The sequence below is a fragment of the Drosophila sechellia genome, chromosome 3R (assembly GCF_004382195.2).
Source record: "Drosophila sechellia strain sech25 chromosome 3R, ASM438219v1, whole genome shotgun sequence".
Lineage (NCBI taxonomy): Eukaryota > Metazoa > Arthropoda > Insecta > Diptera > Drosophilidae > Drosophila > Drosophila sechellia.
In genome coordinates this window covers 21662880-21677581 of record NC_045952.1, presented here as the reverse complement: position 1 = coordinate 21677581, position 14702 = coordinate 21662880, and the positions used below count along the sequence as shown (strand labels likewise).

At 42.7% G+C, this 14702-nt stretch overlaps 2 protein-coding genes and 1 pseudogene across 3 annotated transcripts in view; 1 reads left to right on the top strand and 2 right to left on the bottom strand.

Annotated features, from left to right (window-relative positions):
- LOC6607530 (proteoglycan Cow) overlaps positions 1-14702 on the top strand; it is a 43256-nt gene that overhangs the window by 1957 nt on the left and 26597 nt on the right. The gene's annotated exons all lie outside the window — the stretch shown is intronic.
- Positions 9802-11396, bottom strand: LOC6607535 (annotated as a pseudogene).
- Positions 11643-13110, bottom strand: LOC6607534 (aminoacylase-1A). Its single transcript, XM_002032267.2, has 4 exons — positions 12990-13110; positions 12440-12931; positions 11963-12380; positions 11643-11905 (listed from the first exon to the last, which is right to left on the bottom strand). The coding sequence occupies exons 1-4, from the start codon at positions 13078-13080 to the stop codon at positions 11701-11703; spliced, it is 1206 nt and encodes a 401-aa protein (XP_002032303.1). The 5' UTR covers positions 13081-13110; the 3' UTR covers positions 11643-11700.

Below are 14702 nucleotides of genomic sequence, written 5' to 3'. Positions count from 1 at the left end.
TCTATTTCGTTTTGTGTGTTGTGCTGTGTTTGTTTTGTTTGCCATTTTGGTTTTATTTTCCTGCGTTTCCGGCCCCCAACCCCTTGCCATGACTTTTGTGCTCACCAAATGCGTTTGTGTGTATGTGCTAATAGTCTGCTGAGCAAGTGTGTGTTCCCTGGCACACACACATACATATAAACACTCAGTCTAGCGGCCTTCAAGCAAAATTATTGCGAATCGCAAAAGTTTCCATAGCAAAAGAAGGAAGAAAAAACTCACGAAACAAGGCATTCGAAATTTTTTGGCAGGCACCACATACGCAGAATTTTAAACAGTTTCCAAAACGAATCCACACATGTGTCCTTGTATTTGTGTTTTTCGTGCGTGTCACCCATACAAAGAACCCAGCAATTTACAGTCTCAGCTTTTGTTTTCGCATAAATTTCACTTTGATGCCCTCAAAATCTCGTTGTGCTGCCATTTTTTACTCCACGCGCTTAGTTTTTATATGGTCTAATCGCACATTTTCATTTTCTCGCAATAAATTAGACTTTTTATTTCACAAACTTCTGGCTTCTCAAGTATTTGCAAAATGGAATAAATTATTTGAAAAGTTTATATAACCGAATTGTCTGCAGTTTTTTGGGTGGCATGCAAATTTCACAGATTTCTGCGACACTGAAATTTTCGACACACGACTGAGGAGTTTTGTTAGCCCCCCTCGATTTCCTTTTTAATTGAAAAGTTTATGGCAAAAGTCAGAGTTTACTTGCCACGAGTTCAAGACAAATTGTGGGCCAGGAATCGATTTGAGCCTAAGATTTAGGCAAACATCCTTGGGGAAACCTTGCCGAAACAGGCATATAAATAAATGAAATCATATTTTGCGTATCCCAGGGTAATTTGCTTGCTTATCTGGCAGAAGGCGGAAGTAATCCCCGCCAGTAGGAAATGGCATGAAAGTATGAAAGTGTGCAGCAGCAGCAAAATAAATAACCATAAACAGTTGACGTTAATCAGGCACAAAAGGCGATGGCTCACAGATACACAGGCAAACTGGGAGATTGGCCGAAGGATGCCATAGAATTTCGTTATGATTTATGCATGGTATACATTTCCATTTCCCGGTCCAATTCGGATTCGTTTTGTAAGTCTTGCATTAGTCGTAAAAATGATAATAAATTAGCTTAGCTAGCTTGGAATTCGCTTAATTTGCGCACATTTCCGTCTGCCTGCCTGTCGACTAAGCAATAATCCGCACTCATTCATAGTTCTCCAGCCCATCATCCATATGGATAATCAGCCAGACAAATTCAGCAAAACTGGCTCTGGAGTCTGAAAGCCAGTTGCTCTCATCCATTGATTACCAGCAAATGATGCTCTGTTTGTCAGCACAGAATAAATCTTTGCATTGTGCATTTTGCGTTTTGAGCGCTGGGAAATTGTGTAGCTGCAGCATAAAATAAAATGCCAATAAAATGGGGAATAAACTGGAAATAAGCTGGGGCCCGGGGCCTCAGACTTCAGCATCGCATCTCACACAATGGACGCACACACTGCGTATGCGTAATGTATGCAAAACATAGCTCCCTTTGCACTGCTCTGTGTGCAAACATCTCAGCTGTTGTGTGTGTGTGAAATAGCTGCCAGGCGCATAAAGTTGATATGCATAATTTTGTATAAGTGCCACTTAGTGCTGCAGACGCTATACTACATACATATAATTTGCAGACACACCTCTCTAGTGCCCAACAGGAAAACAACAAACGGAAAAAAAAAAACTAAATCAGAATGTGGCAAAATTACAGCTTTACTTGTAGATCCAACACCTCCCGCTGGTCAGTGGCTTAAAATCCATTTTTATGGGCACTAGATGGATAATGTCTGGTCTCAGCATCCGTTTGACCCATCCGTGTGTAGTTCAAGTTATGTAATAAACTTTTATGTTGTCAAACTGTTGCATAAATTGCCAGCACGCAGGCGAAACTTTGCATCATGCTAAATAGGATCTCTGGGTGCCAGTTTGTTTGGTGGTGTGTGTATGTACCAGCAGGGACATCATGGCCCGAGAAGTTATAAAAACGGCTGTAAAAGTTAACGACATAAGTATTCGGCTGTCTGGCTATTTGGGCCCGGCATTAGCACCTATTTAGGGTGCCCGGAATCGGTCCAAATGGAGGAGCTCTCAGCCGGCGCTTAGCGCAGTTCAGTAGTACAGTTCAGTTCAGGTGCGGACTACAAGTTCTCATTCGGTGGGCACTTCGTTTCGTTGGGCTTTCATTAGCATTGCAATTTGCAGGACCATTCCAACGGTTGCCCGGCTAAAGAGATTTGCATATTGCATGCCAGCAAACCGAAAAAACAGCAAGGGAACAGAGGCACTGGCAGCTCAAAAAATGTCTGCAGCCAGCAATTTTCTTGCCTTTTGTGCGATGCAAAATTTCCCAGGAGTGACACAGCTCCTGCTCTGAAGAAAATATGACTCGAACTAGACATACCAATTTCTCTGTTCTCAACCAACAAAAAAAAAAAAAAAAAAATCGACCGAAACGAGCAGGAAAACTTATGAATCCGCTGCAAACTTTACTCACTTTACTCGTTTATTCACCGGCCCACGCCCACATCCACGCCCACTTATCAGGCTTGTTGTGCATTCCGCTCTCGTCTGCTTTATGGTCTCCCTTATCGCATTGTGGCCTGCGTCCTTGCCAATCGCATCCCCTTCCTTAATTTCTTTGTGGCAGGAGTCGGAGTCCTGTTGCACGTACACATTAGCAAATTGCCTGCATGTGTGCGAGCGAATACAAGGACTGCCTGCGAATGGCAAATGGCTGGCAGCTAAGGTTAAAAAGTACTGCAATCGCTTACACACACAAAAAAAATTAAATATAAATTGTTATACCTGAGGAATTAGCATAAAATTACTCTTCTCCCACAAAAATTGTGATTTATAAAGATTAATAATTGATTAATACCCTGTTTATCTTGCCCTTTTAAATGACCGATAATTGTTAACTTGCATAATAGTTTTTTTTTTAAATCATTTATGGTATTAAAAGCTAACCTTTTTTCTGCGCCTGTAATGAGCAATCATGAACACGTAATGCGATAGAACGGCCGCAGGATGCGTGTCTGGTTTTTTCCTTTGATCATCAACGCTAATTAACCGCTTAACTCGAATTCGGCGCAAACGTATTTGTTCCGCCTAAAAGCTACTCCACATGGTTTCTTCTGCAGCAGAGCACCATGTTTCATAAATCTTGCGCTGCGACCCCACCAATAAGACAAATTGGTTTTGAGGCAACAAAACTTCGATGTCAGCTAAGGCGAAACTAAAATATTTTTCCACCGAACGGGGGAAAAGGGGAGCTAAACTTGAGCAAACTCATTTTTCACTTTCATATTGTTGTGTGGCAGGCCCCCAAACAGCTGGAGGATTTGCAGCAGGAAACTACTACAACCGGCCATTGAGATCCTCGTACATATGTGTGTGCCACTTAACTGATTATGTAAGACGAGCTTTCTGCTCGTGTGTGAGTATGTGTGCGTGTGTGTGTGGTTGTCAGTTCTTGTTTGCTCCAGCAACATCTGTATTAACTGCCGGGCAAATATTAAATTTTCATAGCCATGAAACGTTGGAGCCATGGAGCCATAGAGTCATAGAGCCAAGGATGCCTGAGACAGAATTGTGCAATTTTAATTAATAGCTGCAGGATGATGGCCGACGAGTTGGTCCAGTTACGATATCTGGCCACATATTGCAACTAATGAGTTTTCGAGAGGTGAGGCTGCCCGCCTGCTTGTTCCATACCCAAATCCAAGTTGAAGATGCGAATCTGTCGCCTGGCCTATCAATTACGAGTCGACACAATGGCCAGATATTCGGCACAAACCCAATCGGGGAGCAGAGGCATTGGTGGGGCTTTATGGCAGCTAAGCACATGTCAAATGGTATGTCGCATGGTCTGGCGGTCGGTTGAGTGCCAGCCAGCCTGTTAAGCTGTCATTATTTATGGCCCCAGGATTCAAGGACTCGGCGTGGGTTTGCTGACAGCAGTCTCGCTGAGATTTCGAGACGAAGAAAACCGTAACAAATTATGCATATTAATTGTTTGTCTGCGGTTGACACAAAAGCCTAGCAAAAAATGTCCTCGAAGTGTATAACTAAGTGGTGCGCCATAGGGGCTTCCAGTAACAAAATTAGATGTAATTTCAGTGTCTGAACAGCAAGAACTTACTATAAAATTGAGTATGTCCTTTCTTCACCATTTAAAGCTTAGTTGGTCCTGTAAATTTCACTTTGTCGTTGATTTTGGTTGATTTTTCGCAAATTCAATAAGCTTTCGCAATGAAAAAGTAAGGAAAAGTATTAAAATTAAAATGCTTTCCACTCGAAAAACGAAGTCAAAAGATATCCTGCGGGCCCACACAGCGTATACGTAATGCGTGATGCTGGCGACCTTGCTTTTCACTCATTTCTCGCAGACTTTCTGCCGTCGGCCATTGGCTTTGGTTTGCCCTTGCCCTTACACAAATTTGCACAAAGAACTCATCTTGATATTGACTTTGTTGACGAACATTCCTGACATTACAATTTGCTATATTAAATTTCTCTTCATGTTGTGATTGGCATTTGACATGGCCAAAATGAAGCTCATGTCGCGTCGCGCTGGCGGATTTTTCCGGTGCCAAAAAGCCGAGAATCTTGCGAGGAAAAAAGGTTGATTTAATATTTCAGCTGCAAGGTGACACGGAAAAATTAAAAGCGCGATAAAGGGATTCGGCATGGACGTTAAACGAAACGACTTTCTGGGTGTGGTGCGAGGTCCTGTCCTGAGGTATGGCGCACATAAAACTTTCTGCCAGAGACATTTTCTGGTTGTGTGTGTGTGCGCACGCATTACCATAAATAAATTATAACGTTCTTTACTTCGACTGTGAGTTTATAGCTTGTATGCGATAACTCTCACTCACACACACACACACACACGGAATTTAGGATCCTGGCGAGAGAGAAAGACACAAGGAAAGAGAGAGCGAACGAGTAAGGAGCCGTGAATGTACGAACGAGCAGGGAGACAGATAATAACAGTTGGCAAGTTGGTAACGAAGAGCTAGGCAGGATGTTACATCCTTTGGCCCAAAAGCAGGGAAGGGGATACAGGCGATAATAATTTACGGCACAAAAGCAAAACACAATGCCAAATACGAAACGTCGACTACGGGGACATGAAATGCATAAAACTTTTTATTCCAACGAAATTGCAGTCAGCCGCAAAATCCCGCATACAAATTATGCAATTAGGCGGCGGGCTACGTGAACGGCAAAAATTGAGGCCAAGACGGATATTATGTTCTTAAAAAACTTAAAAACTAAAAGCTCAGCCCAAAGTTTTTCCGCCAGTTATCAAATTCAGAAAATTGTCTCTGCCGCCAAGTCAGCATTGAGTTTCTCGGGACTGGAGTCTCGAGTCCCTGCGAAATAGTCAAAAATCCCTGACAAATTGTCAACGAAAGTTTATACTCGCTCCGCAAAGTTGGCTCTTGGCAAAGTTTTTGCAGGCCAACTGCTGACAGTTGTAAAAATAATATTGCGTATACGCAGCGCTTGCCAATGACGAACTGCAGCCTTTGGGGCTAAAAAAGCAAACACTGTTAGTGAAACGGCTATGAAAATAAAGCCCATACTGAATGGCACACGGGCGGGCCAAAAGTTTTCCATTCAAGTTGCAATTAGCTGGCTGGCGGCCGAGGAGCCTTAGAAAACCGGAAACAGACAATGACAAGTGGAAAAACAGGGTCTAAACTTTGACAGCCTGAACAGAATCTTGGCTGATTGACTTTCTGTTGGCAGCAAGCCGAGCTGAAGGCACTGCTTCCTTGTTTTTGTTTTTCTGCTTTTATTGGTTTTATTTTTTGTTGCGAGAAAAAAACATTGCCAGCTTCAGTCCAATCACACAGGAAGGGAAAATTAAATTTTTATTCTAGCTTCATTTTGCATATTCGTGGCCAATTCAATTGCAGCTGCCGCCGCTCCCACTTCCTGTTGCACTTTGTTACCACGCGGCAAGTGCAACTCCAACCCGTGCAACTGGGGAACTGCATTCCTTTGCTCCGTTTCAATTAGATAGCGACTCGGCACAAAGTTTATGCAAGAATTTCAACGTATCTGCGCGAAAGTCTGTGCAGCAGCCAAGTATGAAAAACAAGACCAAACAAAAACAGAAACTGAAACAGAAACTGAAGCTGAGGCTGCCGCTGAAACAGCAGTCGAAAATACTTATTTCTCGAAAATAACGAAAATAAACGAAACGACGACTGCAAACACGGCCAAAAAGGGAATAAAATGCCAGCGAACGGAAATGAAATTGCAATTGCTGGCCGACGACGACGACGACGACGTCGAGTCGCGAAGCGTTGAAGCGCAGCCGAGGGACGCAGAAAGCCAAGTTTGCACTGCTTTTGCATGTTGTGAGCTGTTTCTGTTTCGGGTTCTGTTTCTGTTGCCTCGCCTGCCCCCTTTGGCTTAACTTGCAACGCCATTTCCGCCACGGGCTCATATTGCGCCCTGGCGTATGCAATAAAGTTTGCTCTGCCACGAAAGAAAAGATGCTGCTGTCGAAATTCCTGCTTTCGAAGTAAGGACCATTTGACGGGTAACAAATACAAATACTTACCACATTGCTCGTCTCTAACGATTGTTACTAGCTTGCATTACCTTTCCGAGTTAAATAAATCAGAAGTACTAAGAACTAAATTCTAACACATTTTACTTTCCAACAAATATCACTTTGAAGTAAAGTATTCTACATATGTACATATTTCACAATTTTCTTTGAAAAATATAAGTTATTTTGTTCAAGTTAACGCTGTGAAGACAAATTATAAACAATTAGTCGCCCAACTGCAGTTCCAGCAACTACTAGTAGTTGAATAAATTTTCACAAGTGCAAGTTGGAATTTGGCTGCAGAGACCGTGTGGCAAAACTAGACGCTTGACTCCCAAGAGCCAAAAACCCACTTTCACCCATGCAGCCGCAAGGGCTTAATCAGGCGCAACTTTTAAGAAGAATTTTGCCGGGAAAACCCGCTCTCCTAATGTCGCTCCCACACAACTGAGTACTGTACTGTATTCTAGTATATAGTAGAGTGTAGTATAGTATAGTATATATATATAGATATGGCTGTGTGGCGCACAGGAGCTCATTAGTTGGGCGGCAGTGGCGCTTAAGCTTAAGCTGCGAGCGTAGAAATTGCGCAGCTTTGGCGCTAAACAAGTTAATTAGTTTGCCTCTCTTTTTTCCGCAATGGCTGGAGTTAAGCTTAACGACAAAATAAATTATTTGCCACACGCACACACACACACACAGACTTCAATTGACTTTATTAAGCGTGTGAGTGCGTGTGGGCGTGCCTGCGCCTTAATGACACTTTTCAGTCAGCTGCTGTCGCTACAGGACGTGGTCCTAACTCCTAAGCCACGTTTATTATCCCAGCCACAGGATGCGGATGCTCGTTCTCTTTCTCTCTTCTGGCGCGTCACAATGGCAGAATGTCTGTGTGTTGGTGTGTGTGTTGGTGTGCAAATGGGACTGACTTTGGCCTGACTTTGATCTACGGCATATTAAACTCCACTTGGAGCGCCTTATATATCATCTACTCTTATTTCTTCATTTAAAATTAATTTTCATGCGGCAACGGTCACCTGTGTGGCCCACTGTGCAGCTGTGGCAACAGTTGGAAACAAGGCGACGGCAATTGCCTTTGTGTCGCATTAGAACACTTTGCTGTCCCCAGCGAAATATATGTTGTACATATAAAACTCGCGCTTGAGGATGTAGCCATACAGCTGAGGTCGAAAAAATAGGCATTCGAATAAAACCAACTACTTGCTAAACCAAATTCCATTTAACTTATTGCAGTATTCATAAGTAATGGCTGTTCAATGTAGGTTTTATTTAATTGTATATTAGAAAACATTGCTTTTATTGTATCCCCTGCTGTTTGGAAGAAGAACACACAATACAGATACCCGCATTAGCTCGTTTAGTCTGCGATTTTAATTGCACGGCCATAATGTTGAGAGCCTGCCATTTCGGGAAATCGAGCCGCAGCAGTCACAAGTAAATTGAATTTAATTAGGAACGAGTTTTTCATTGTGATTGTTGGGTTTTATTCGTCATAAACTTCGGATGGCAATAAAAAAAAATCGAGGCTGCTGCCGAAATAAATGCAAATGTGAAGCACTTGCCGGGAAGAAAAGGACAAGAACATGAGGAGATCTTTAAAGGCTCTGAAACTTCTGGATGCCCTAATTAGTGTGAGTGGGCCATTAAGAATTTCGCTCAGGTTCGGCTTAAGGTTTGCATCGAGTGTGGGCCAAAGAAATTAAAATTGAAATGTAAAAGTTGCCAAACTTTCCGCTCCCCCCCTCCACTCCGCACAAACATTATGGAAGTTGGCGGAAATTTTAAATGCAAAGTAGAAAGCGGCGAAAAAGAGTGTGAGCCCAGAGCTCCGATGCCCAGAACCCAAAAACCAGAACCAGGAACCCAGAACTTGCTCTTAAGTGGGTCCATGCCAGGTGGGCTGCGAAAACTTGGTGCATTAAGTGCACTCTGCGAGGACCAGACAGCAGGCGATGGAGGACGAAAATAGAAAATAAAAATGGTTGAAAGGACGAAGGACTACGGACGAAGGTGAGTTGGGCTGTGCTGCCAACTGCCACCGGCTCATTAAAAGTAAAAATGATATGCATTAAGTTGCCAGCGGTAACGCGAGCGTTAAAGGGCTGGACCTCGTCGACTACACTCAGTGTTAATTGCGTGGAAAGCATTTGGAATGCACACCAGCCCAGCCGCCACCCAAGCCCCCCTCAAAACTGACATTCGCCTGATAAATTGTCATAATTCCGGGCGGTGGTCACACAAAAGGACAAGGATGAGGGCATCTCCCCCAGGACTGCCATCAATACATATTTCATTGCCCTGACACATGCATTAACATGTCTAATCGGCACCCCCGGGTCACAGTTGCAGCCAGGACACCAATGGCCAAAAAGCAGGGGTGCAGCATGTGGTGGGGAGTGGGTATGATACATGAGGGTCCTTTCGTGAGCATGTTGCCATTATTCATTCTGCGGCCCCAGCATAATTTATTGCCCTTGGCACCACTCACATGTCAGACATTCCGAAGTGCTGCCCAACTGACAATTTGCAGAGACTGACATGCAGCAGTTTAACTTAACACCCGACCCCTCGCTGCGCTGCCAGGTGATGGGGGCCTTAAAATTTATTTTGTTTGACTAACTGACAAAACTCACTACCACCTGACTCGTCCGCTTGCCAGTTGTGTCTCGCAAACTCGCTATACGTTGGCTGTCACATCGATGACAGTTCGGCGTGCAAACGGGGCGTATGCGCGATGCGCCGCCACTGGATTCAGCCGAAATGAGTTCGTTTTAGGAGACCGCCTGGACGGTCACATTCGTTGTGGTCGGTCGCCAGTAGTATCAGTGTATAGTTGAGTTGATGGAGACGAACCCGAGGGCAGGGATCCAAAGTTGTCACATGACAGGACAAACACAGGCTTGAACTTTTAGTCCTTTGTGAAGTAGAGATACCAGTTTGGTTGCCCATTTGGGAGGAAATTCCAATCTATGCACTAAGTAGATATTACCCAGCCCGAAGGGTCTGTTTAGCTGGGTCTTATTTGGAAGCCACCACACCTTCGTCTAGACAAAGCAATGATGCAATTTTCCCCAAAGTGAAGTAAAAATTTGATGACAACTGGGTTGGTTTCTTACTTGGTTTTATATTTTCATCTGTTACCTCGTAATTTCATATCAAAGCCAAGGCGGTGTTAATATCGTTACGACAGATTTATCTTTATGTACACTCAACATTACCTGAATTGCTTGACTAATAAATGTTAAATTAAGAACATTAAAATTTTGGTATATCAACACAGTTTTATTGGACAGAGAGAAGACATTGGCTAGACTTCAGTGAGATTTGGAATAATCTTCTTGTAAACTTGTATGCCATTCAAATAGTCATCAGCACTCAAAAATTCATCATGATCATGGATTAGTACCGTAGTGTTTATGATGGGTGAGAAACCATTTGCTGGGGTTCCCTGCTTTCGAATAAAACGACAATCGGTGACTGCAAAACATACTATAGGCTTAACTTTCAGTCCTCTGGAAAAGGATTCATTATTAAAGATTCTCTGTTGGAACTCGATGTCATTGCCGCCTCCTCGCACCAATCCCGAATTTGTCGCTCGAAGGCAACCAAATCCAGGGTTATGGCTAGACGTATGTCGAATATGGCCTCAAAAACCGTGGAACCACATTGCTCTGCACTCCGCCACTCAACTGGGAGAGATTCACCGTGGTCACATCCCCGATGCTCAGGCTTTGGTCGTTTTTCAGTCGCTGGATTTGCGATTCACGGAACTCCATCAGCTTGTTCAACACATAGTTCAACTTAACTCCGGCCGTATCGGGCAACAATAGAGAACCATGACCGGCGGTTCCAGCAACTTTCAATTTGAGAACTGCATAATGGGAAGTTCAATCAAGTGATGTAAAAGCTGTACGGGCTACTCACTCCATCGTATACGCTCGGCGTAGAACAAGTGATGAACATCGAAAGCACTGGTTCCACCCTCGTCCAAGCAGAATCCCACATTCATTTGTTTGTAAAAGTCAGTTTCAACGAACGCTGCCATACCATGGATGCCTCCAATCTCCTCGTCAGGCACAAAGGTCACATAAAGCGTCCTTTTCGGCTGAAAGCCATCAGCCTTCAGCAGGCGAATTGCTCCTAGACACTGAGTGCCAACCGATTTCATGTCCTGAGCACCTCGTGCAAAGATCCTGCCCTCCTCGTCGATGTCGGCGGAGAAGGCTTCATGGGTCCACATTTCCGGGAATACAGGAACCACATCTATGTGCGAGCTTACAATGATTTAGGGCAATTTTGGATGACTTCCTTCCCATTTAATGATCACCACAGGTTTTGATTTAACAGCTGGATAAACTACTTCCACGGGGAGATTGAGTGAATCAGCTTGGCGCCTAATAAACTCCACACAAGCAGCTGGAAATTAAAAGTGCTAATGCATTTAAGGACATATTTAAATAAGGACCTTACTATAGTCAATATTTGGGTGTACAGATGGAATTCGCAAATACTCCCGGAATATTTGAATTTCCTCGTTCTTTTCCCATTTTTCGGCACTCATCTTGAAAATGAAACATTAGGGTGATAAAGTAGAAATAAGCAGCTAAAGGCATCCGCTGGCTTTATATGCATTTGGATCGTGCCACAAAAGTGATTATGCGTATATGATAACAAAATCGTTATCAAAAACGGCAGATCTCTTCCAATTCTGAATAAATTGCAAGTCACTTTTGATGGCAGTAGACGTAGTGACAAGCAGTATAATTGATAATCTGCTACCGAATTTCCATCACAATGATTTATATCTTGATCAAGGAAGCAAAGGTCAAAGAATCAACAACCAATATTGAGATAAACACGGAATTTCAAATTAAAATTAAAATTATATTATATCAGGAAAATTCCCCCTAGAACTCATGAACCTATTTCGTTTGATAAGATTACTCTCTAAAATGAAGATAAGAGGCACACTTTAGTAATTAGCCCATCTTTATTATAACAACGATCCATGGAGTTCAAACATTTTTTTTTAGACTTGAGCCAGATTGCGAATAATCTTCTTGTACACATCAATGCCATTAAGATACACATCAGCCTGCAGAAACTCGTCGTGGTCATGGATCCGGATGGTGGTGTTTATAATGGGTGAGAATCCAATGGCCGGGGTACCCTTCTTCCGAATGAAACGACTGTCGGTGGCGCCAGGACAAACGATGGGATGAACCTTCAATCCACTAAAACACAGGAGGATTTCGATTAGCTATTATAGTTACTATTAAGTAGGTACTTACAGTTCATCGATTGCGGCCTTGACAGCTAGCCAATAGGGATTGGAATTGTCCAGCTTGGTGGGTTCTACATATGGTTCCTTCTGGAAGAAATCAATTTCAATTCCGCCACCCGCCTCCTCGCACCAGTCGCGAATCTGTTTCTCAAAGGCAACCACATCCACAGTAATGGCAATCCGTATGTCGAAGACCGCCTCGAACAGCGGCGGAACCACATTGCTCTGGACTCCGCCACTCAATTGGGTGAGATTCACGGTGGTCACATCGCCCTTGCTGAGGCTGGAATCCCTGGCAAGGTTCTCCACTTGTGAGGTGCGGAATTCAGTCAGTTTGTTGACCAGATAATTCAGTTTTACACCTGCCGTGTTGGGCAGCAAAAGGGAACCATGACCAGAAGTTCCACTGACTTTCAGTTTGAGTCCTGCAGAAAGCGAAACGGTAATGTCCCTAATCCATCATCATCATCCTAGAGGAACTTACCCCACCGCAAACGTTCGGCATAGAACAAATGATGAACGTCACTTTCACTGGTGACGCCTTCGTCCAGACTGAATCCTACGTTCATTTTCTTGTAGTAATCCGTCTTAACAAACTCCGCCATGCCCAGCTGGCCACCAATCTCTTCGTCGGGAACAAAGGTCACATACAATGTCCTTTTTGGTTGGAAGCCACTAGCTTTCAGCAGGCGAATCGCTCCTAGATATTGAGTGCCCACTGATTTCATGTCCTGAGTACCCCGCGCAAAGATCCTACCCTCTTCATCCATATCGGCGGAGAAGGGTTCATGGGTCCACTTCTCCCGAAAAACTGGCACCACATCCGTATGGGAGTTGAAAACAATGGACGATAGTTCGGGCTGACTTCCTTCCCATTTGATGATCACAACGGGCTTCGTTTGGACAGCAGGATAAACCACTTCAACAGGAAGATTTAGGGAGCTAGCCTGACGTTTCAGGAACTCCACACAGGCAGCTAGTAATTTAAAGTTATAACAGATACTTTAAGGAATTAATATAAATTAAGTCCTCACTGTAGTCAACATCTGGATGCACCGTTGGTATCCGCAAGTATTCCCGGAAAATCTTGATTTCCTCATTGTTTTCCCACTTTTCCGAGCTCATTTCGACACTCTTCTGTCATCAGCAACTGAGCTGCAACAAAGATCGTCTGCGCTTTTATAATCACACTGTTTGTTTTCATGTTTATGGTCAAGGAATTTAAATGCTTATCAAAAAAGTGTATGTGGTTGCGATAGTAACTCGCTTATCTGCAAAACCCACACGTCTATTATCCGAATAAGTAACTTTACTAAACAGAACAGAATAGTTTATTATGTATTATCTATGCAACCTAAACAGAAATGAGTTCATTGCGTATTATCTACGCAACCTTAACCTTTGAAACCTCAAGTTCTTGGTTATTTTCTAAATAAGTCAATCGTTATATTGTTCATCATATCGTAAAGTTATGACAAATTCAATTAAAATGACGAAGCTTTGATAGCCTTCGCTTTGAAAAAATCAAGTGATTATTTTGGATTTAATGGGCTTCAGAGTCTTCCAACTTGCTATCTATAAATGATATAGCAAACTATAGATATATCCATTATCTACTTACTGTCGCAAGGATAGCAACTTGTATTCTTCAAATAGAATGTGATTAAAGTATTCATTAAGATAAGATAAAAGGCCAGGAAGTTTTGTACTAACTTATTGTAGTTAATTAAATTTCATAACGCAATCGGTCATTTTATCTTTATTTGGTTTTTATTCAGCATGTTTACATTCCTGATATATTCCTGATTTATAACTGAACTTAGTGTGGTCTACAGGCAGATCGCTTGTGACAGCCAAGTGCTGACACTAGCAAATTCTGCAATATGTATGTATGAAGCAGAGAACTGCAGCCCGCCACTGGCACTCTACGTCCACCCGATAAACACTCGGTACTCTAGGCACCCCTGTGTTTTTTGACACTCTACTTGCAGCAACACAAAATACTCGAGTGTTTTACCAACGTGGTGTTATTGTTACGAGTAAAAAAACCACCCGAGGCCTGCTGCGCAATAACCGTTTGGGTGATTGGACGCACAGTCAACGATCGGCCGCACGTCATTTTTTGTACGCGGGCTGCTGTTCTCTGGTCATTTTTTGTACGCCTAAAATTTGTATGGGTGGAAGCGTGACGGGTATAAGAATTGAAGGGTAAAAGGGAATACCCAAGAAAAATTTTGTGCTCATGTCTTTGCTTTTTGATGGACTCAATGGGTGCCACCGCCACCCGTTTCTAATCATTCCCTTATTATTTTTTCACACGTCGCTACCTGAATACTCTAATGACAAATATTCTTATATAAAGTCATTTTTGAAATGAATTTTGTGACATTATGTACTATTATTTTTACTATATTCTATATTTAAATAATAATAACGTTAATAATATATATAATATATAATAATATATAATATAATATATATAATATATAATAATATATAATATAATATATATAACTATATAATATATAATAATATATAATATAATTTAAACCCACAAGTGTTTTTGTCACTCATCCCTTTTTAGGCATTTGTCTTTTTCTGACTGTTTGTCTTCTCTACCCTCCGTCATGGGTGCCGAGTGTGATCGGCACCCGCGACGCAGAGCACCGTATTGATTCGGGTGCGCGCACAACGGGGTGTCTTGTCTGCATGTTCAGATTTATACTGTGTGTTTGTAAGTACCCGCG